Raw genomic sequence first — 24,274 nt, 5'->3', positions numbered from 1 at the left:
GATGTTTTACCAACAACATAAATCTTTGAAAATCGGTGTTTTAGTAACAGCGACGTGAGAGGCGGTGTTTTACTAACGGCATAAAATCTTTGAAGGGCTGTTGGAATCCCACCAAATTAAGAGACGTTTCTTGCCACTGAAATAAACCTGATCCTGATCTGATTTGATTTTTTGAATCAGAAAGCCTGAAAACGATGTGGTAGAGAAAAACAATTTATAAATGTTTTTTTTTTTTGGAGGGTACCAATGTCATTTGACAAAGCTATGGCCTATTGTAAATTTGTAATGATGAAAGGAAGTCTCTTTTTTTTGGGTCCCTTCTTCGGGTGTATTTTATTGTAATTATGCAAAACGAGGGTGCTAAATGTCAAATGGTTCAAGACTTTTGTATGCCAACTTTTTAAGTCATACATATAATTAGTAACAATTCCTTTTCCTAAAAAGGCTGGATAGCACATGATCATACAGTCCAATATCTTAGGCCATCTCCACTTGGGCAGGGCAAAATGTCCAAAAGTTGAAAAATAGCCAAATTTGTCAAGTGTAGCCTCCTGTTTTAACTTTTTTTTAGACTCATCTTCTCGATTGTAATAATTGATTTAAATTCAACGGTTAAAGTTGAAAACAAGTAATTGTAGTTTAACCTATTACCCAATGGATTTAAAATATAAACTTAAAACTAATAAATTGTTAAGAGGGCTATGTTTAGCCCCTTCGGTTATAGATAATATATGAGTCGCCTGACACTATTAATTTAAAAATAATTTTTTGCAAGGCTATAATTTTGGCGGGACTATGTTTAGTCTTTTCGGTTGGATGTGACCTTAGTGGATAGGGTATTGGGTTTCTGCTCATGCATCACGGATTCAAAACTCCATCTCTTCTATATTATTGTAATAATTTCGAACCCTTCCCCACTCCCTTACTAATAAATTTGATGTAATCGTCACTTTATTTTTATTTTGTTCAAAGAGGTATTGAGTTTAAATCTCGTGGATTGTAGTTTCTAACTAAAAACAAAATGATTTCCACATATGGTCGAGGTTTTCTCAAATAAAAACTCACTAATGTTAAAATTTAAATCAGTGGATGACAGGTTCAATACTATTTTTTTCCACTCATATAAATATACTATTTTTAAAACCCACTTTTGACCGTTTATTTTTATTATTATTTTTTTTAAAAACAGGTAATATATAGGTTGGCATCCAAAAAATTGTCTTGTAAAGGAAATAAATATTCAAGCTTTTGATGATTCTGCCGTTATCTGCGGTTATCAATCCACATGCATAGAGTAAACAACATAATTAAATTTCAAAAACAAAATATATAATAATAACACGAGTAAATTGATAACAATGATATCGTTGAAAAACTATATAGTAGTAGCATAATTCCAACAATACCTTTACGTGAAAAGAAAATTCAAATCAAATCTCAAAAAGTTAAAAAGGAGGTAGGTACAATTCCAAAAGCAATCACAGTCTCTATTACCAAATTCCACAATTGGATCATTACATTTTTTTTATACACGTTTCTCTAAAGTTGTGGAATTCTCATGTCCAGACCCTTCTGCGTTCATATATGACTGTATGCTTCAAGGTCCAACTTTGTCCATCTACCAAAAGGATCATGACCATCCTTTCTGATATGGAATGTAAATTACAAGTTAAGGACAACGTGCTCGTCTTTTTACATGTAAATGTTTTTATTTTTAACATTTTTTTTGTTCTTTTTGCGATTTTCTAATTGTTTATTTTCATTTGTTTGTTTAATTCAAACCTGTTACAAAAGAGGGCGTAGGGAGTGAAAATTACTACGCTATTTATATTTGAGCCAAATCTTCATCTGTGTATTGGAATAACTTTCTTTAGGGTGAATTTGTAACACTATTTTTTTATACAACTTTTGACATAAGTTTTTTTGAGGTTCACTTCATAATATATTTCAATGATCTAAACTGTCTATCTTTTAGGTATTCTCTCAAAGATTATGCTTACCAATAAAATCATTCAAATCTGAAATCATTTAACTGTTGGATTAAGGGTTTAGGGTTTTTTTGGAGAATCGTATTCATTTATTTTCTTCATTACAAATGAATGTCTTAATAATTTTGGATTTATCTATTTAAAAAAAATTATCTATGATGATGTTTTAAAAGGTAAAGGATTCAGATCGTTGAAATACATTACTACTGAGAATCAAAAAAACGTGTAAAAAATTATGTAAAAAAAAAAAATTTGTGCCACAAATTCACCCTTATTTTCTTTATGTAACAAACACGTCTGTGTAAATTGAAATATACAATCTAGTACCTAAAATATTAAACATAATTTACGTTTTAAATAAGTAAACAAGCATTTTAAATACAATTTTACCCCATCAAAAAAAACAAGACGTACCTTTTGTACCTTTTGACTTTAACTCAAGAAAGAATTTAAGCACCCAACAAACCGGGAGTACACGTGGCATAATTATGCCGACCTCTAAAATAAGGAAAGAGATCATAATCGAATCTCTTCAATCAAAACCCATTAATCAAGTGATCTGAGCTCTTAAAATTTGATCAAACGATTAAAAGAGAAGTCATTTATAAAAGTTATAATAATTTAATCGTTGTATCAAATTTTAAAAGATCGAATAATTTTATTTGTAAATTTTGATGAAAAGGATCCGGAAAGAAGTAAAATAATACAGGTGCAAGTCCAACAAATGGCCCCACCAAAGACGGTGCCTCCTCCGCAAAAGCTTTCGGTCTTTCAGACGAACACATCAAAATAAATTTGGTTTATTTATTTTATTAATATTTCTGAGCCAAAAGCTGCAGCACACGTGGCACTGGTGGGTGGAAGCGGCAGCCTCCATACCTGCAACCACCGCCCTGGCCCAGCATTGAAAAGGAGAAGAAGAAAAGGATGATCTCATCCGCTCACACTCACTTTCTTCCACTAATTATACCCCTTTATTTATTTATTCTACCCAATAATTTTCTCTTGTGCTCTGCATATTCCGATTCCGCATTGTTCTTCGGAGTTGGTCTTGTGAAATTCGACATATTTATCGTTAAATAAGTTTTGTTGCTGATAATTTGGCTCGTTTGAGTTCGTCTACCAAGCTCCTCCGTCTGGTCGGCGGTGTTTGGTGGCTGATATAGCTGTTGCGTCGTGAGATTTTCGGTTGTGATTTTTGGCAGCAAAGCGAGTCATGTGTACCAAAATCTTGACATGGGTGTTCTTCCTCCTCTCCATTTTCTCCTCCGCCGTCTCCGATCCCAGAACGACCCAAGCTAGCCTCTACTGCGGCAGCCGGAAACCGGGGCAGAACCAGAGCTTTATCCCGACTTTCGTCAAAGAAATGGAGGGCCTTTCTCAGCAGATATCGACCCACCATTGGGGTACCCAGTTTGTTAATTCCACGACACCCATGTACGGCCTAGCCCAATGCTTCAATGACCTCTCCCACACCGACTGCCTCCTCTGCTACGCCGCCAGCCGTACGAAAATACCCAGCTGCCTCCCCTCCCTCGCCGCCACCATTTTTCTCGACGGGTGCTTCCTCCGTTACGATTCCTACAGATTTTACCGCCAATCCACCGACCCTTCTCGCGACACCGTGGTCTGCGGCCAGTCGAAACAGGAAAAAATCGAAAAGGAGGAGTTTGGGAGGAATGTTGGGTTTGCGATCGGGAATGCAACCGCGGCGGCGGCGAGAAATGGCGGGTTTGGAGTGGCGGAGGTGAAGGGGTCGGTGTTTGCTCTGGCGCAGTGCTGGAAGACTGTGGGGAGTGCTGGGTGTCAAAGTTGCTTGGAGAAGGGAAGGAAGGCGGCGATGGGGTGTGCACCCAGCAAGGAAGGGAGGGCTTTGAATGCTGGGTGTTACCTGAGATATTCGACTGAGAAATTTTATAACGATGCCGGAGGAGCAGAGCAGGTTGCAGATCATGGCCATGGTAATTATAGTTAAACTTTTTTTATTTTTTTAATTTATATATATTTTAGTTTAAAGGGGTTTTTTTTTTTTCATGGGTTTATGAATTAATTAAATATGCTTGAGCTTTTGGATTGGAATTTTTTATTTTCATATGTAGGACTAAATAATTCCGCAATCCATAAGAACTTTTAACTTTTTCTGTCAACGTAAATGCTTTTGGTACGGTTGTGTGAAAGCATTTTTTGACCCTCATAAGCAATTTTAAAGGAAGTGTTATTTTCACACTTTTTCAGAATTTGAACCTCACTTTCAATTTTCTCACATTTTCTGGGTGACCAAACAGAAATTAAAAGATTAGACATTTACAACTGAACAGTTATTTTATTATTTTAATTTTATAACCCAATTGTCTTAAATTCCAATTTTCCATTTTTGTATTTGCAGGGCTGTCAGTAAGCAGAGGAATCATCATAGCAGTAATTCTGGCAGCAGCTGCCTTCCTACTGCTCTCTCTCTCTGGTGCTTATGCAGGCTACGCAAAATTGGCAAGGATTAAACAAGGTACAATTTGGCATTCTTTAGCTTTCCCAATACAAACGATATTCTATTCGAACTAATTTTTAAGACGGGAGTTGAAAATTCAAACTCGGGTGCATAAAGGAACCGGATCTGCACTAGTCAATGCGGCTACGGCCACGTCTGCATATATAGATTTAGATTTTAAGTTATAAGAATTACATACCAGATGTCTTAACATATGCCATTATTTGTCCAGAGCGCAGCAATGTAGGCCTGGCTGCAACAAGCATCAACAAGTACTCTAGCTTGAAGTTCAGGTACGAAACGCTCGAAAAGGCCACTGATTATTTCAACTCCTCGAGAAAAATCGGGCAAGGGGGAGGCGGTTCCGTGTTCAAGGGGACGCTTCCGAGTGGTGAAACAGTAGCTGTTAAGAGATTGATCTACAATACGAGGCAATGGGTCGATGAGTTCTTCAACGAGGTGAATTTGATCAGCGGAATCCAGCACAAACACCTCGTGAAGCTTTTGGGTTGCAGCATCGAAGGCCCCGAGAGCCTGCTGGTTTATGAGTACGTGCCTAACAGGAGCCTCGATCACTTCCTTTTCGGTAATTGTCATCTCTCTAGCTACATGATTTTTCTTTAATAGAACAAAGGCAGTCGAAAAATGTAATTTGTGTAGCGTTACTTGCGAGTCAAGTCAGAAAATGTGATTCGTCTAATTTATGCAGATAAGAACAAGGTGCAGATTCTGAACTGGAAGGAGCGGTTTGAGATTATTGTTGGAACAGCTGAAGGGCTTGCCTATCTTCACGAAGGATGCGCAGTAAGAATAATTCACAGGGACATAAAAAGCAGCAATGTTCTTCTGGATGAGAATCTCAGCCCGAAGATTGCAGACTTTGGCCTCGTTCGATGTTTTGCTTCCGAGCAGTCTCATATTAGTACCGGCATTGCTGGAACATTGTAAGTTTTTAGCACTTGATGATAATTTGCAAATTCAGAACATTTTAGTACTCTAGTTACTGCAATTCTTCCTGCCTTAAGGAGTAGAATGTGTTCTCAATTCTTTAAATCGTATCATGTTACAGCGGTTATATGGCACCAGAGTATCTTATTCAAGGGCAACTTACAGAGAAAGCAGACGTTTACAGCTTCGGAGTTCTAGTTCTTGAGATTGTGTCCGGCCAGAGGAACAGCACCTTCAGATCGGAATCCGACCCAGATTCACTTTTACACAGGGTAAGTTTTGAACCATTTGAATTTCGAAACAAAGATCTCACCAGGTCTTCTTTCCGTCAGACAAAGATTGTTTAAAACTTCCATATGATCTCAGGTTTGGAAACTCTACAGATCGAACGACCTAGCCAAAGTCGTTGATCCCTGCTTGGGAGAAGATTTTCCTGCAGGAGATGCTTCCAATGTCCTTCGCATCGGACTTCTTTGCACGCAGGCTTCGGTTGCTCTGAGACCATCCATGGCCGAAGTGGTCGAAATGCTAACCGATAGAGAAATTATGGCAGCAGTTCCGAGTCCAAAGCAGCCTCCTTTCCTAAACTCTACAACCATAGAGCCAGTTAGCACTAGATTTAGATCGTACAGCGCAACCAGCTCCATGTCAAATGCTTTAACAAAACCTGAAGCCTCCTACACCTCCACGGAGTCCTCTGGCACGCGTAGCTCGGATGGGAATTCAAGAACTCAAGAGCTTTCGCAGAAGAAGTAGGTTCGAAATTTCGAACCTGATTACCCATTTTTCGTCACCAGCTTACTCCACAGCAACTTGTTCAGCTGATCTCTCTTGATCTGAATCGTGGAAGTCGTGTCAAATTGATAGACTAGTCACGTGATGAGCGATGTAAAGAGACGAGATTGCCCGGTGACTTATAAGATTACCCGGCAAGCCTGTTACGGCTAACTTTGACAATGCAGATTGCGGCATGGTGTGTTAGGCTGTGCATTCCTTCTTTAATTTCTTTCATTTTTCTGCCGTGTAACTTTGACAACGCCGATTGACATCGCAGATACTCCGAATTTCGGATGCTACATTTTTGTTATGACGAATTGACGATCCTCTTTGACGAGGGAGGACGTCAAGATTTGTCTCGCATCGAAAAGTTAAAGAACTTAACAAGGGCTTACAAGGAAACAGAGACATATACCCTGCAGAAACTAGTATTAACCAAAAATATTACTCGGAACATGCGTTAGTGCGTTAATTAGTTAGTAAGTTAATGTGCCTACTTAGGCAAGGCTACAACAGTTAAAACAAAATAGAGCTTAACAATTAAAACAGTCTTTCCTATCCATTTGAGCGTAATTAGTAATTAACATGGTAATTATCAAACAAATAGAGTAGAGCTTAATTAGTCATCAACATCTGCAACAACGGTGCTGATTTCACCTCGATCAAGCAAGCAGATCATAAAACTCTGGTCCTCCGCTGGTTACTCCCGTGGATCTTTTTCCAAAGACATCCAACGGCCAGCCCAAGTCCTACCCCTACCCCATATACTTTCTCCTTCACTGTACTTTATCCTAAACAAAACAAAAACAAACAAAAAAAATTCACATACAAGTAATTAAATACAAGAGTGCGCATCTGAGCAGAATTGAACTCATTTCACACGTGATGTTAGAATAAAAGTAGAATAAGACTTATATCATTGGAAGTAATCTACTATATCACTTTTTGTCAGAAATCCTCGTCAACACAAGAGCTCTGTCACTAATTCCTGGAAAAGCGAAAAACAAGGGAGAGTGAGCTTAAAACTAAAGTTTTAATAAAATATTTTCAAAAACGCACAATCTCTAGTCGTAAAATAAGTATAGTTTATAAAGCAAAAGGATTCTCGATGGATCCTTTTCCTAGGATCTGGGCCCTTCATCGTACATCGTTCGGTCAAAAATCAATTTAAATTTAAAATTTAAAATTAAATATAAATAGTACCAAACAAAATTGACCGTACGATATAGGATGAATAATCCAAATCATGGAACTTCCCTAATCCCCATAAAAATGGTCCTTTTCGCTTTCCAAATATATATATAGACACCTTAATTTATTAGACGTGGACAGATAGATGAATAATGAGGAGGGAGAAGGAAATTAAAGAGGACATAGATTTGGCCAAGAGAGCATTAGAGGTGCAGGGTAATGGAATCAACGGTCCCGATATGATGAGTCTTAGTATGATGCATTCAGCAGGGGATCCTAACCCTTAGGGACTCCCACGTCAAGCACGTGATTCGGGTTTCAGAATTTCGACACGTCGTTGCCATGTGTGGAACCACGTCGTCAGCCGTGACATAGCAAGTCCACGTTGTCATTTTTGTACTATTAAACTTAACAACTCATATTAACGCTCATGATTGCTTGAGTTTAGTCGTTAGTTGGTGACATAACAAGTTGAAATGAGGTGTATTGCATACGCCACACTTTGTATTCAGTTTTTAACATTTGTGAATCACACGACAATAATTGCGGAAAATTGAAATATCTTTGTAAATCTTTTTAATAAAAAATAAAAGACTAACATGATGAAATTACCAACTAATCCTGTTGTTTATATAAGAAATATTGACCGATGGAGAACCGAACTTGACACTTTGAGCTTAGTCGTCAGTTCGTGACAATTTCTTTTGTTTTTCTATATTAACTTGTTGAGAAGGATAATTGAACTTTATACCTCAGTGAGTGAGAAGTAGGCATGGTAAACCGGTCGCGTTTGTATTGTTTTCATGTCATGCATGTTATCTTAACGGATCGTGTTAAACTTATTATCTTAGCGTTTGTAATGTTTTCGTGTCATGCATAAGTGTATGCATGGTAATCCGATCGCGTTTGTATTGTTTTCATGTCATGCATGTTATCTTAACGGATCGTGTTAAACTTGTTATCTTAGCGTTTGTATTGTTTTCGTGTCATGCATGTTATCTTAACAAATCATGTTAAACATGTTATCTTAATGATACTTAACTGGAGAAGTAGTCTAATAACGACCAGAATCGTTAAAGGATCTTATATTTTCGTGTCCGCTTAATGAGTGCAAGAAATTGTCATGCCAAATGTCTAATTCTCGCAAACGATATCTTATTGGGTTGTTAACAAGTGATCTGATAACAACCCGACTCGTTGATGTATTCTTACTAATAATGCAATAACGACACAGTTTGTTAAGAGGTTTATCCCAATCCTGTTATTTTGTATCATTTTGAGACGGATTCACGAGTAGTTAAAGAAATTACCAGGCTAGTGAGTAGCCAAATCAACACAACAATCAAATAAGCGAAATGAAACCTTGTGAAAACTACAGGGACGAAAAACCTTGTGTCCTACATTGAATTAAGAGCAAACTGATAACTTGCATTTTAAAAAAATTAAGAAAGAAAATGACAATTCCAAAACTAAAGATTAATACATTAGCTAATTAATCAAGGGACTAATCAAGATTAACAAACCACAATCACAAATTCACAATGCCATAACCTAATGCTAATGGTGTTCTTCCTTGGGAACAGGGAACCTGCAAAGCGGGCAGGATGCTCGCCGGCACAGCCACGCTTCGATACAAGGCGAGTGAAACCTGTGCTTACAAGGCATTTCTCTGGCTTCACCGCCGATTTCCAAGTCCCCCATGCAGATAGCGCAGTCGGCGCCGACCACCGTGATCGTCACTCTTGGCATGGCGTCTATGGACGCCTTGGATGCCGCCGCCGCCGCAGCCGACGACGGCTCACGAAAACGATTGCCAATGTTATGGTTGAAATAATTGATATTGGAATGGATGAGATTGTCGTCTCTTGCTTCTAAATAGCGCCGTATGTGCCGTCGTGCTACCTCCATCTGCAAACGACGGAGATGAAGTGGGATCTCGAGGTCGAACGCTGCTTCCTCGTCACCGTCGTTCATCATCTCTGAGACTGATTCCGAATCCCGATGCTTTTAGTAAAACTGCTTTTGCTTAAGTTGCTGGCCGTGCTGGTGGTCCTTGCTTAATGCTTAAGGGAAAAAAAAGACCAATGTTTGGCTACACATCAGGAACTTCTATTTAAAGCTTTTAGTGTTCGAATCACAAAATTTTGTGTTATGATCATAACTATTCATTTGTTTTTATACAATTTAGATGACTATACGATCTTAGTTTTAATTGATATTTTGCAGATATAATTTTTATACAATGATATATAATATGGAATGTTCAGATCATTAATACGAATTGGCTACGAATAATTTTGAGTAGTAATTCCTATTCATTCTTTGAGCAGACATTTTTGCTTACTATCCTCAAATAGTGGTAATGCTGACCATCATATCTATCACTATTAGATAAGTTTGAATATTAAGATTTGTGTTTATCTACTACACGAATTTTGAAATTCAACTCATCTAATGATGATAAAAAAGTTAATGAGCATACACCATAATTTATGGTGATGAACAAAAATACTCCCTTTAAAAATTAAAGAGCAATTAGTTGGTGGTGATTTCCACAACAGGGCCTTGTGTTCTAATGCATGCATCCCAAATGGATATCCACACCATTAGGATTAATTTGCTTTCCTTCTTTCTTTTTTTTTCTTTCATAATTTTGCTTTCCTTCTTCGTAAAAATATTTCTATAAAAAATGAAAAAGATAAAAAATACTCAGAAATTAGTAATAACAACCTATGGTTACATACCTGAACGTAGCTAAATTGGATGGCATATTTCGTGCATTTAAGTCCTGTTTGGTACGCCACACTGATTTTTTTGTCAGATACTACTAATTGTATTTTCAAGTGGTCGGTGCTTGTCAAATTAATATGCGTTTTATTGTTTATTGTGTTTCATAATGCCCGAAATAAAAAATTCAAATTGTATACACTAAAATATGCTATTTGCGCCACATTTATTAATCAGTTATGAGTAATGTAGTGTTACATTTACTATCTTTCTCTGCATGCACTTCTTCAATTTTATCTAACTTTAGAGAAATACAAAAGGATAAAAACAACTAGAAACTAGGAATGTGAAAGTCACTTTTCATGCCAAAACATGTGACACAACTTACTATTGGAGGTTATTAAGAAAACATTTAGAGAATCTTAGCAAGGCAAAAGCTGCTACAACTCTTAAATTGAAGTTGCAATCATCAGGCTCTAAATGCTATCAAAAATCAAGGCTGTGACTCGATGCTCGCGTTTTCATGTACCGGAAGAAGGGAAATGTTAAGGAGATTCTATTAAAAGTGAAACTCGGCATGTATTATCTGATATCTCATATTTTTTAAACAATGTTTTATAATGTTGACACGAGAATTAACGTCAAACTGTGAGGTGACAAAGAGTAGATGGAGAGTCCAACCTTAAGAAAGTCCTTAGCATTTCTCAGCGGAAGAAACATCATAGGAACGAAAAGATACTCTCTCAAATCCAAGAAATGTGTCTACTTCCCTGGTTCACGAATATGAAACGAGTGCAGTGTCCATCGGAACGGTATTTGAATTTGTTCCTACTAGCATGCCAGTAGTATCCATACTCAGCTCAGGGGGATTCCTAGGAGGATGCTCTTCTTTCTTGGTTGAATAACCCTTGTTTTAGGAGCCGAAGGCAATTTAACCCAATTGCCCTATTAATTGGGCTCCTGCTGGACTTGCTCTAAGGTGACGGTTAGAAAATAAGTGATATTTTACATTGCTACATGAAAATTAATCGGAAAATATAAACAAAAACTCAAGTTCACATCTTCTTTTACATTTTTTTGGTGCTGGGTCTCCTGAATCAAAAAGAGAAAATTAAATGAAATTTTATAAATCTATCAGAGTACGATTCTCATACATATTTGGAAATGTAAACTAAGATATAAATTAATTTTTGCATATCAGATTTGCATCTCCTCATTAAAAATGCACACCAATTGTATAGACAGTAACCTTAAAATAAAATTCAACAACTTAATTTCTCAATGGCTCACTAATTCACATGAACTCAACTCGAACGCACATTCATATGAAGTCAAATTATGCTATTGGATTGTGTATGATTTTGCCCGCAATTCATTTCACACTCTTTTTAGTTTCTCACATACACATATTTAATTCGGGCTATAAAATTAAATAAATTAAACAAAAAAATAACAAAATTAAATTAAAATGTGTGAAAAAAACTAAAATAGATGTGCTTTTAACATTTTCCTATGCATTTTTGCTCATCACCATCTCAAGTGGTGATAATCCTCACCATCCTTAAGTGGTGGAGAAATTTTTTAGTAAACATAAAAAACAACTACACCAAGTGTCATGATACAAGTGGTTGACAGTTTTTCTTTTCCGAATATCCAACCGCTTGTATTATGATACTTAGTCTACCGGTCCATGTTCCCATCATGCTAGAATTTGTTTCCAAGCGGTGATAATGTTCACCACTATACTTACCATTAGATGGGTTAGTAATTTAAGGGTATGTTTGTTGCACCGGATTAAATCTGATTAGACTAGTTTCAGGAACTAAGCTGAATTGGCTTATACTAGACTTAATTGTATTGACTTAATGAAATGTTTGGTATAGTGTTAGACTATAAATAAAAAAGTACTATATAATTTTTATTAAATTAAATTTCTTTTCTATCAAAATTAATTTCTTCCTACAATCCTTCTCCCAGCAAACTCTGCTCTACCCCTTCTCGATTTCTCCGACAAGCTCCTCCACTTGCCTTTTTATCTCCACGATCTCACCATATTTCTCACTAATTCTATAGTTATCTTAATTTTTAAAAACTAATTAATTTTCTCCTTCAATCTTATTAACAACCAAATTGCATGAAAAATGAACATATCTCCCCAACCTGTAACCAAATAATCAAATCGCATAAAATTGAACAAATCTCCCCAATCTTCATCGTCAACCTCTCGATCTTCTTCTTGTCAGCAACGCCCACCGACGGTAGCATTGCCAGATCCTCCATCAACTCACAATTTTGACCTACAGCAGCGCAGCTTCAGCTCTCCCAAGCTTGGGCCACGGAAAAACAAGCACCATCGACGAGCTGGCCATAATGACGACGCAATAGAAGAAGAAGGCAAAGTAGATGTCAAGGTGTAGCAAGCGTCGCCCTCATATTCCATTTTAGTCCCACTTAATACCAAGCGAAAGCTCTGGGCCAAATAACGAGCTTTAACGAAGCACATAGGGACTGTTAGTCGGAGCGAGTCCCATTTATTCTAGTCCAGAAACGTTCCAAATGTAGGATTATAATCCTACTTAAGCCAGTCCAAGCCAATCCCTTTTAAGAAGGTGTAACAAACGCATCATAAGATTTATAATTTATATTCTACTACACATAGATTTCAAAATTTAAATTTATTCAACAGTAAATACTCTCAACTAGCATTCTATATTTGGGTTTATGCAGAATTACAGACAAGACTGTCATTTAACAATTGAATTTTGTTTTTGCTCATATTGTCATTTCGACAGCACATCGTATGGGCCGTGTGAAATGCGACAAAAATAAAGTATTCCGCGCTGGCTGGTGGTGGTCATTCCACTTTTGGCAGTACCTGCCATTTTTTTTTAGATTTCCTTTTTTCTTTTACTTTTTTTGGCTTAATTTTAACTTGGACTACATATATGGGAAGTGGATCTCAGGACCTGGCTTATCTGCCCTCTCAGTTCTCATACATTTTCATCTCTTTTTATTTATTCGTTCACGGTTAAAGCATGTCAATATTTTATATAATTATTATTTTTTGTCTTATTATCTCTATAAAAAATCAATATAAAATATTGACGTGGCTTAATCGTGACCGCACAAAATAGAAAAAGATGAGAGTGTATGAGAATTGGGAGGGCAGAGAAGCGGGTCAATGGATCTCATCCGGATCCACTTTATGAAGATTTTAGGGATCTAAGATCCTCACATCTTAATCATTCATTATGTATTGTGCAGTGATAAATTATTTAATTTTTTTTATTTAAAATTAAACACAAATAGTATCTGACGAAAACTAATTTCACAATGTACGATAAATAATTAAAATATAGAAATTCATAAAATCCCCACAAAATGAACCCCAAGATGATTCTCTTCCCATATATGGCCAGTGAAAAATGCAAAAATAGTAGCCTCTGTGAGGTGCTATCAAATTCTCAGAAATATGTTTAACTTCCTTTTCGCAAATTGCTTTATTTACTTTCCTCTGCTAGCTTTTTTTTATCTTTTTCTCCCTGCAGGCCAAAAGTTTACAAACATCAAGAAAGAAAGTAGAAAAAATAGAGTTTTTTAACGAAACACTTTCAATAATGTTTATTTTCAACTAAAAATCATATTTTTATATTTCTTTGGTACTATTCACCACATCTTTATTTGTCATTTTTTATTAAAACTAAAGTTTTTTTAAATTTTTCTTTAGTTTTCTTAAAAAAATATGAACAAAGCTTGATTGCTCACAATTAGCAGCATCTCCTGCTAAAAAGAACTAATGTGATTCCTCCTTAGTTTGACGCTTGTCCAATTGTTTGGTTTGCGGGATCTATAAGGGCTTGTTTGGTTTGCGGTATCTATAGATTCCGGAATGAGAAATTGTTGCTTTTTTTTTTTTTTTTTTGTGGAGAATTTTCATGTTTATAGTTATAGGCCATGATTGAGAAATGATTTCCTTGATTATGAGAAAATAGGGAGCAAAATAAAGTGCTCCGTTGTCCTTGGGAAATCGTTTATTTCTTCATAAAAATCTCAATAAGCATAAATTACTTTCTTTTACGACCAACACATCACATCGATAATTTAAAATGTGTATTATATTTCAAAATTTTGGGTACTTTCTTGTCACCTTCCTATCATTACCAAATATAGGATAAAACTTTTCATTTTCCATCTCCTTGGAGAAGAGATATGAGAATTATTTCCCATGAATTTAATTTCTAGCCTAAAAGCAAATTTAGGATGTGATCAATTATGCTTATGTTGTAATATAATATGTGGATGGTCCATATGAATAGTTTGTTACTATTCATATGAAGAAAAACGGATAAATTACTATTTATACACAGTATTTTCACTATTAAATTTGTAAAATAAATATTGTTGCTACAGTAATCTTTTGCTTATAAAAATGAATGAGAAGGAGAGCTGACACACACAACTCTCGGCAGAGAAGAGAAACAGAAGGAAGAGAGAAAAGAGAGGAAGAAGAGATGAGAGAATAAAGAGAGTTTATCCACTACACGAATTTTGAAATTCAACTCATCTAATGACGATAAATAAGATAATGAGCATACATCATAATTTATGATTGTGAGCAAAAATACTCTCCTTAAAAAATAAAGAGCAATAAGTTGGTGGTGATTTCCACAACAGGGCCTTGTGTTCTAGTGCTTGCATCCCAAATGGCTGTCCACACTCCACACCATCGGGATTAATTTGTTTCCTTCTTTCTTTCTTTTTTTCTTTCAGAATTTTGTTTTCCTTCTTAAAAGAAGGAAAAATATTTCCATAAAAAAAGAAGAAGATAAAAAAATACCCAGAAAATAGTAATAACAACTTACAGTTATAGACTTGAATGTATCTAAATTGGATGGCATATTTTGTGCATTTAAGTCTTTTTTGGTGCGCCCCACACTGACTTTTTTGTCAGATACTACTAATTGTATGGAATTGGATCCTCTCCTAAGCACAAGCTCAGATCCTCCTGACCAGTCCACGTAAGCTGTTGGATTTTGATCCAATAACTGCAATTATTATAACTTTTAGATGGACTCCCTGTTTGTAGCCGTTGGATTTTGATCCAACGGCTCATGTGGGTTGGTCAGGAGAGGATCCAATTCCTGATTGTATTGTCAAGTGGTCGGTGCTTGTCAGATTAATAAGCGTTTTATTGTTTATTGTGTATCATAATGTCTTGAAATAAAATAAAATAAATTGTATACACTAAAATATGCTATTTGCGCCACATTTACTAGTCAATTATGAGTAGTGTAGTGTTACACTTACTATTTTATGTATAGAGAATGATTTTCCCACCGCATTTTCTCTGCATGCACTTCTTCAATTTTATCTAACTTTAGAGAGAAACTAAAGGATAAAAACACTAGAAACTGGGAATGTGAAAGTCACTTCCCATGCCAAAACATGTGACACAACTTACATTTAGAGAATCTTAGCAAGGCAAAAGCTGCTACAACTCTTAAATTGAAGTTTGCAATCATCTGGCTCTAAATGCTAGCAGAAATCAAGGCTGTGACTCGATGCTCACGTTTTCATGTACGGAAGAAGGAAAATGCTAAGGAGACTCTCTGAAAAGTAGAACTCGGCATGTACTATTTGTCACCTCGTATTTTTTAAACAATGTTTTATAATGTTGGCACGAGAATTAACGTTAAACTGTGAAGTGACAAAGAGTAGATGAAGAGTCTCACCTTAAGAGAGTATCCTTAACATTTCTCATCGGAAGAAACATCATAGGAACGAAAAGATACTATCTCAAATCCAAGAAATGTGTCTACTTCCCTGGTTCCCGAATATGAGACGAGTGCAGTGTCTATAGGAACGGTATTTGACTTTGTTCCTACTAGCATGCCAGTAGTATCCATACTCAACTCAGGGGGCTCCTAGGAGGATGTTTTTCTTTCTTGGTTGAATAACCAGAATCCATCACCTTCGATTTATTGGTCACCGGAAAATTCTTAGCTTTTGTTCGAATGTGTAGAATTGTATTCTCTTGATTTCACTGATATCAAAATAATACAAATATTTGCTAGTCAAGCAACTTAGGGCTGGTTTGGTATTGCTGTGTTTTGAAAAAAAGCTACTGTGAGAATAAGCGGCTGTGCTGTGAGAATAAGCGGCTGTGAAATAAATCAGCAGAGTGTTTGGTAAACTTTTTTGTAAAAGTGCTTTTGGAAAAAAAAGCAGTCTGATAGTGGATCTTTTCATTAAAGGAGCACTGTAGTTCTATGTGCTTTGAAAAAAAGCCAGTTTTCCAAAGCTACAAATTGCAGCTTCAGCTATTTCCTTTGATTTCAGCTTATTCTCACAACAGCTTCCAAAATAAGCCCTTTTTTTTAAGTTTATCAAACACCAAAAACACTCTCAGCTTTTTTTCATAGGAGCTTTTTTTAAAATCACCTCAAACCCAAACTGGGGCTTATAGTACCAGTAAACTTAGGTCCACAAGGATTTACAAAGCCTAGCCCAACAGAATCGTAACCAGATTCTCCTACTAACAACCCCCCTCAAACTTGGCCGTCTCAGGGTGACAAATTTGGATCTCAAAAGTTCGAAGCACGGCTTCAGAAGCTCTTTGGTGAGAACATCCGCAGGCTGGTCAACAGAAGGGATAAACTGTACCTTGTGCTCAAATATTGTTTCTTCTCTTGAAGTTTTGAAAGTTCCATCTTCAGGTTCAAGAGGAAGACCAGCTTCTACATCCACATTACATATATAAGGACTAAAGAGTGATTAGTATGTGTTTGAGTGTGTATTCGGGTAACGATCCTACCTCTGTCATCCATCAGGTTCGCAGTCATGGACAGAGCCAATGAAGGCTCACTGGGGGTAGATGCCCCCACTCAAGTAATTCGTTTGTTTAGTTGCAGACTACAATTTTATAATATATACACGGGTTATCTTTGAAGAAAATATTGTATCTAATATCCAACATACATTCATTTTACTTATACTACATATCAAATATTATATGAGCAATAGTGCTCTTGTTCTATCATTCAAACCGAAAAAACTCTTTCCCGCCTATCATGTACTTATATTTTTCTCATCACTTTGCCATTTTCCACTACTATATTGAAATTTTTGTAACATTGAAATTGTGATACATCATCATTTGAAACCATCCTCAATATCATATTGCGTATAACTATACTATAATAAGGTTTTCTTAGTTGTTTTTTGTTTTCTCTACTAGAAGAAATTTCTAACTCCGTCTCTGTTCGCGGTATAGCTGAGCTTCTGGGAATAGGGAGATTGTTCATGTTATGTTGCTTTTGTTCTACCTCTTTGGGTTCTGTATATGGATTCACCGCAGTCCGTCTTGGAATTTTATTGCATTCAACTCTTCCAGAACCTCGAATTTGCTATGGGGTTCGAGCTGCTTCTCACGAGCACGTTTTCTTGTCAAAACCAAGGGCTCTGAGGATGCAGAATGCATACCATTTGATGCCACCAAGACAAGGAAGTTCCCAAGTTCTTTGCCTTCTCACGTACGTGATCAAATACTGTTTTTGGTATGTGATGGTTTTGCGTTCATTCTCTTCAGCTTTGGCACCAACCTCATCTTCTCGAATGTTAGCAGCAACCTCGTCTTCAAATATTTGACGTTTAGCAGTGTTTTTAACCTATATACTAATCATAAGAGATACGATTTTCATACCTTGTTTTAACCTGTCACGCTCATCTCTTTATTTTTTTCCATTAAACTAATAAATCAAACAGAAACGAAATTAATTAAACAATGGTGGGTGAGAAGTTGAAAAATGTAAACAAGAAATCACATTATTGTTAGCCTATTGTGAAGCTAAGTTCATTCCCTGATGTAAATAATATCGTTTGTTAAAAAAGAAAAATATGTGTACAAAAATCTCCCTCATCAATCAAACCAACTTGTTCATACTAGAGTTGTATGTCTCATTGTCGAGTAATGTTATTCATACCATATTTTTACATTATATTTTCATACCACCTTAGGTGACATTTGATGTGGACAGCCATATCATTTAAATTAATCAGATTTTTAAATTTAGTTCATTATTTAATAAACTAATAATTAAAAAAAAAACTAGTTAATTAAATGTTGATTGTAACGTACGAGGAGTTTTTCTCCTTCCTTTTCTTGGATTTTGCAAATTTTTAAAATGATATTTCTGTCCACATCAGATGTCACCTAAGATGATATAGAAATTTAATATAAAAACATGGTATGAATAACATTACTCCTTGTCAGCCCAGGAAAAACGAGCCGTAGGCTCAGTTAGCTGCACGTGGGTGGGACCGGGCTTCTGCTGCACGACGTCATTGATGTCGTCGTCAGCCACTATTGTCAGGCTCAAGGCCCGGCAGCTTATGACTGGGCAGCCCAATGGGCTTCTACCCCACCTTTTTTAGGCGTCGAGGGCAATTTAATCCAATTGCAGTCTTAGCAGACATGCCACAGTCGAATCGGATTCGCATCGTCAAATTGTGGATTTTGTAAACATATAAACTTCAACAAAATATTCATCTTCAACGAAAAATATAAACAAAAACCTAAATTCACATCTTTTTTTTACATTTTCTTAGTGATGATTCTTGTCAATCAACATGAGAAAATTAAATGAGATTTTATACATTTATCGGAGTACGATTCACATACATATGTGGAAAATGTGAAATATGATATAAATTAATTTTTGCATATCAGAGTTGCATCTTCTCATTAGAAGTGCTCACCAATTGTATAGACAGTAACTTTAAAATAAAATTCAACTTAATTTTCTCAACGGCTCACTAATTCACATGAACTCAACTCGAACATACATTCATATGAAGTCAAATTATGCTATTGGATTGTGTATGATTTTGCCCGCAATTCATTTCACACTTTTTTTTTAATTTCTCATGTACATATATTTAATTCAGACTATAAAATTAAATAAATTAAATAAATTAAACAAAAACAAAAAACAAAAATAAATAAAAAAGTGTGAAAAACTAAAATATATGTGCTTTTATCATTTTCCTATGCATTTTTGCTCATCACCCTCATCAAGTGGTGATAATGCTCACCATGTGGAGAAATTTTTTAGTAAGCATAAAAAACAGCTACATCAAGTGTCATAATACAAGTGGTTGAAAATTTTTTTTCTTCCAAATATCCAACCACTCTTATTTTGATACATAGTATACCGGTCCATGTTCTCATCACATTGATATTTTTTTCAAACCACTCATATTCTACTACACAGAGATCTCAAAATTTAAATTTATTCAACAGTAAATACTCCCAACTGGCATTCTATATTTGGGTTCATGCCGAATTGCAGACTAGACTGTCATCTCACAATTGAATTTTGCTTTTGCTTATTTCATCATTTCGACAGCATATGGTCTGGGCCGTGTGAATTGAATGCGACAAAAATAAAGTATTCCGCGTTGGCTGGTGGTAGTCATCCCACTTTTGGCAGTACCTGCCATTTTTTCATTTGATTTCCTTTTTTTCTTTTACTTTTTTTGGCTTAATTTTAACTTGGACTACGTTTATGAGAATTGGATCTCATCCGGATTCACTTTGTGGAAATCCTAAAGATTTAAGATTTTCACATCTTAATCATTCATCATGTATCGTGCGGTCAGAAATTATTTAATTTTTTTATTTAAAATTAAACACAAATAGTATCAGACGAAAACTAATCGCATAATATACAATAAACGATTAGAATGTTGAAATTCCTATAATGCTCACAAACTGAATCCGGAAAGGATCCTCTTCCCATATATGGCCCGTGGAAAATGCAAAAATAGTAGCCTCTGTCAGGTGCTATCAAATTCTCGGAAATATGTTAACTTCCTTTTCGCAACTTGCTTTATTTACTTTCCTCTTCTACCTTTCTTTTATCTTTTTCTCCCTGCAAGCCAAAAGTATACAAACATCAAGTACAAACATCAAGAAAGAAAGTAGAAAAAAACAATTAATGAAACATTTCTGATATTGTTCATTTTTAATGAAAAATCATATTTTTATCTTTTCATGTTACTATTTATTACACCTTTATTTGTCATTTTTCATTAAAATTAAATTTTTTTTTTGAACTTTTCGTTAATTTTCTTTAAAAAAATTTGAACAAAGCTGGACTGCACACAATTAGCAGCATCTCCTGCTAAAGAACTAATGTGACTCCTTTGTTTGACGCTTGTCCAATTGTTTGGTTTGTGGGATCTATAAGGGCCTGTTTGGTTTGCGGGAAAAGTAGATTTCTGAATGAGAAATTGTTGCATTTTTCATGTTTATAGTTATATAGGCCATGATTGAGAAATGATTTCCTTGATTATGAGAAAATATTGAGCAAAATAAAGTGCTCCGTTGTCCTTGGGAAATCGTTTCTTTCCTCATGAAAATCTTATGGCTTAGTTGGATGTACATTTAAAATTGTTTAAAAGCGTTTTTTACATAAAATGTTTTTGGTTTCCAAAAATACTTTAAGTGTTTTCAGTAAGAAGCACTAGTTATGTGTTTATTCCAGGAAGCACTTTAAGTGCTTTTTTAGGATTTATTTGCATTTTTACTAATGATTAGTTCCAAAAACCTTTTCACCTAAAACACTTTCAGTTATTTTAAAAACACATCTAAATGAGCTCTTAATAAGCATTAATTACTTTCTTTTATGGCCAACATATCACATTGATAATTTAAAATGTATATTGTATTTCAAAATTTTGGGTACTTTCTTGTCACCTTGCTATCATTACCAAATATAGGATAAAACTTTTCATTTTCCATCATCTCTTAGGAGAAGACATATGAGAATTATTTCCCATGAATTTAATTTCTAGCCTAAAGGCAAATTTAGGATGTGATCAATTATACTTCTGTTGTTGTTGTTGTTATATACTATGTGGATGATATATATGAATAGTTTATTGCTATTCATCAAAAAAAAATCAGACTATTCATATGAAGAAAAACGATGAGTTACTATTTATGCACAGTATTTTCACTATTCATTTGAAGAAAATTTGTAAAGTGAATAGTATTGCTACAATAATCTTTTGCTTATAAAAATGAATGAGAAGAAGGAAAGCTGACACACACAACTCTCGCCAGAGAAGAGAAATAGAAGGAAGAGAGAGAAGAGATGAGAAAATAGAGAGAGTTATCTTTGCATTTCTATTATTTCATATTATAAATAAAAGCACCACTGCTGTACTCCAGACAGTCACAATGACTGTAGAGAAATATTGTAAATTTTGTGTCTTATTTCATTTATTCCACTACACACCGTCAATTTTGTCTAAAATCTTATTTTCAAAAGTTAGTGAGATCCAGGTTGTATGACAAAAATAAAAATAAAATAAAGTAAAAAAGAGAAACTTTACAATTTATAAATAAAAAAGCAACGTGCACTAAGGCATCACTCTCTCACATGAAATAGGTCTCCAAGTATCATAATTTCAAAGGAAAACTAATGAAAAAGACTTAAAAATTTTGAATTTTAACAATATGGATAAAATAAAGGGTAAAGTAAATAGTAACAAGATTGACTTTTTAGTGTAAAAATGTGATTTTTCGTTAAAGTAAACAGTAACATGAGCTTTTCGTTAAAATTCTCTAATTTCAAGGGCCCCACCAAATGTGAGAGAGTTGAGATAAAAATTGAAAAAAAAAATGTTTGTTGCACTGTTCAATCAGATTAGCACGCGACATTTATGAAATCTATAATAAACCAAGAGTCATTTGTTTAAGTTTTCTCTTCTGGATTGTTATATTTTTCGTTTTTAATTCGAATTGTTTAATCCGTTGTGCCACCAAAAAGAAAAAGAGACGGATTTTAAAAAATTATTAAACAAAAACAGATAGAGTGAGGGTACCCATTTTGTTTCGAATCAGGATCATCTTCTGAGCAATTCCTTAGGGATCCTGCAATCTTGTCCGTTCATTTTATATCGTGCGGTCAGTTTTCGTTAGGTACTGTTCATATTTGAATTTTAAAATTTAAAATTTAAATAATTTCTGACCGTACAATATACGATGAACGGATAAGATTGCGGGATCCCTAGGATCCCTAGGGAATTGCTCAGGAGAGGATCTGGTTCCTTTTGTTTCATCTAAAAACTCAAAAGAGAAAGTACCCAAAAATAAACGAAAAAGCTTGGGTGTCAAGCCCTTTTGCCTTTTCTTTCTGTAATGGCAAATACGAAATAACAAAATAGAAAGGGGTCATGTTTCTCTTGAAAAGAAAAATAAAAGTTGTTTTTATTTATAACTTCCATCACAAGGAAAGCAAAAGGCGGCAACTTTGGTATATACTCTGCTTTTTCCGTACACAGTAGACAGTACACGCCTTTTTTTTCTCCCACTAAACCTTCATGATTGTCGTCAATTGGAGCGATTTTGGAGGAGCTTTTCATTTGGTCTTTCTCTCTCTCTCTCTCTTCCTCTCACTACTTTCTTCCACTCAACCCCTCATTCCATTTGTGAGTTCAGATTTCCTGGTGAGCTATTGGGGGCCTTCGTTTCCTCGGTTTTTAGCTGCTCTGACTTCTGGGTTTTCTTTCAAATCTTGGTATCTTCCTTCTTTCCGGGTTGGGTTTCTTCCTTCTTCATCTTTGAGCTTTCTCTGATGTGGGTTTTCAGTTTTGAGCTTTCTTCGATGTGGGTTTTTTTGTTTCTGCTATTTTTCTGCATTTATTTTTTGTTTTTTTAAGTGCTAAGCTATTATTTATTGCATTTTTAGCAACTCCCGTTTCATCTTCTTATTCATGCGTGCTTATTTTGTGTATCTTGAGCTGGGTTTTGATTATCTTTGGTTCTGCCTCCTAGTCACTGCCATCTCTCTGTGTATCCGTTTCATGGCTTTAGAATTTAGCAATGCAGCTCACAAAATTTTTCTTGCTTGATTCTCTGGATTTTGTTTTTTTTTTTAAAGAAAACTAAAGAAAATAGTTTAAAAAGAGTAAAGTAAATAGGACAATGATCATCGACTTTTTTTTAGTGAAAAAGTATGATTTTTCGTTAAGATAAACAGTATCGAAATTTTTCGACCAATCTCTTGCATGCCAGCTCTCTTTTCTGCATATTTTACTCTCTGACTACGCTACGGTCATTGTTTGGCAACCTTCAATTTCTTTTAGCATCACGTTGAAAGTAGTGCTCCTCTCTTTAGTTGCTTTAATCAATAAGATCCCGGTGAGAATTATTTGGATTTCACTCTATTTGTTTTGGTTTGCAGATCAGAATGAGCACTTCAGAAATCATAGATTTATGCAGTGATGATGAAATGGGCGAGTCGGGTATGGAAAACTGCAGAAGGGAGGCTGAGCCTGGCTTTGAGCCTGCACCCTCAGACTCGGTATGTCCAACACCGATTTGTAAGCAATTTTGGAAAGCGGGAGACTACGAAGTAGGGAAGGGAAAGGGGCACCAAGCTGCAAATCAGTGTAAAATGTTTTACTACTTTTTATTGTATCTTTTCATTTTGTTTGCTCTTCATTACTTTGTTTTGAACTTCTTGCATCACACCACCTTCTTCAATTGTGCCCCTTGCTTCAATGGCATTCCGCCAGGGCAATCATCTTTTCACAATATACCGATTGCTAGTATCCTTGTGGTGTTTGCATTTAACCGTAATTGGGTATTTAAAGCTGTTAACTGGACTTTGAAGAGATTAAAAGTTGTAAAATTCATTGGTGTATTGAATTCCAGTATTGACTCCTCTTGAATGGTTGATATGGAGCTGTTGAATTTTTATTAGGAAGAGTAATTTTATCTGGGCTGAAAAATTAAGGACTAATTGCTGTTTGTGAAATGGGCAAGAAATGATTTAAAAAGAAAAATTGAAGAACCGATATATGAAAAATATAGTTGTTTGCATGCTCCCAAGAATGTTCTTGTCATGATTCCTAGTTTTGTTGCCAAAAAAAAAAAAAAAATCTAAAATCTTCAGACCATTTTATTTACAAGTTTTGGTTTGCAGATGGAATAAACCGTATGCACATACATCCTAAGTTCCTTCACTCAAATGCCACTTCACATAAGTGGGCTTTTGGAGGTATTTTCAGCTTATATGTGTCGTTGGCTTCCCTGTTCTTGTTTCTCCACGTATCCCCTTCTTTGTGCTCTTTCTGATCACTTGTT

At 35.4% G+C, this 24,274-nt stretch overlaps 3 protein-coding genes across 12 annotated transcripts in view; 2 read left to right on the top strand and 1 right to left on the bottom strand.

Annotated features, from left to right (window-relative positions):
- LOC126610540 (protein MICRORCHIDIA 6-like) overlaps positions 1-24,274 on the top strand; it is a 59,925-nt gene that overhangs the window by 20,660 nt on the left and 14,991 nt on the right. For 5 of the 10 annotated variants that reach the window (XR_007618567.1, XM_050278631.1, XM_050278632.1 and 2 more), the window contains exons 1-3: positions 22,492-22,722; positions 23,370-23,577; positions 24,114-24,188. Coding sequence is in view for 9 of the 10 variants with exons in the window: in XM_050278631.1 (XP_050134588.1) it covers positions 22,507-22,722; positions 23,370-23,577; positions 24,114-24,188 (499 nt within the window). In the remaining variant the exon portion in view is untranslated. Of the gene's footprint in view, positions 1-22,491; positions 22,793-23,369; positions 23,578-24,100; positions 24,189-24,274 lie in introns of those variants that run through there. The other 5 variants (XM_050278633.1, XM_050278635.1, XM_050278634.1 and 2 more) reach the window with 5 other exon arrangements.
- On the top strand, positions 2,927-6,497 carry LOC126610541 (cysteine-rich receptor-like protein kinase 42). The gene is made up of 6 exons (XM_050278638.1): positions 2,927-3,949; positions 4,375-4,491; positions 4,706-5,059; positions 5,183-5,417; positions 5,543-5,693; positions 5,788-6,497. The coding sequence occupies exons 1-6, from the start codon at positions 3,205-3,207 to the stop codon at positions 6,175-6,177; spliced, it is 1,992 nt and encodes a 663-aa protein (XP_050134595.1). The 5' UTR covers positions 2,927-3,204; the 3' UTR covers positions 6,178-6,497.
- On the bottom strand, positions 8,769-9,487 carry LOC126610543 (E3 ubiquitin-protein ligase SIRP1-like). The gene has a single exon (XM_050278640.1). The coding sequence runs from the start codon at positions 9,364-9,366 to the stop codon at positions 8,947-8,949; it is 420 nt and encodes a 139-aa protein (XP_050134597.1). The 5' UTR covers positions 9,367-9,487; the 3' UTR covers positions 8,769-8,946.

Source organism: Malus sylvestris, chromosome 17 (assembly GCF_916048215.2).
Source record: "Malus sylvestris chromosome 17, drMalSylv7.2, whole genome shotgun sequence".
NCBI lineage: Eukaryota > Viridiplantae > Streptophyta > Magnoliopsida > Rosales > Rosaceae > Malus > Malus sylvestris.
The sequence above is the reverse complement of the archived record's forward strand: the minus strand, read 5'-3'. Positions and strand labels throughout refer to the sequence as shown.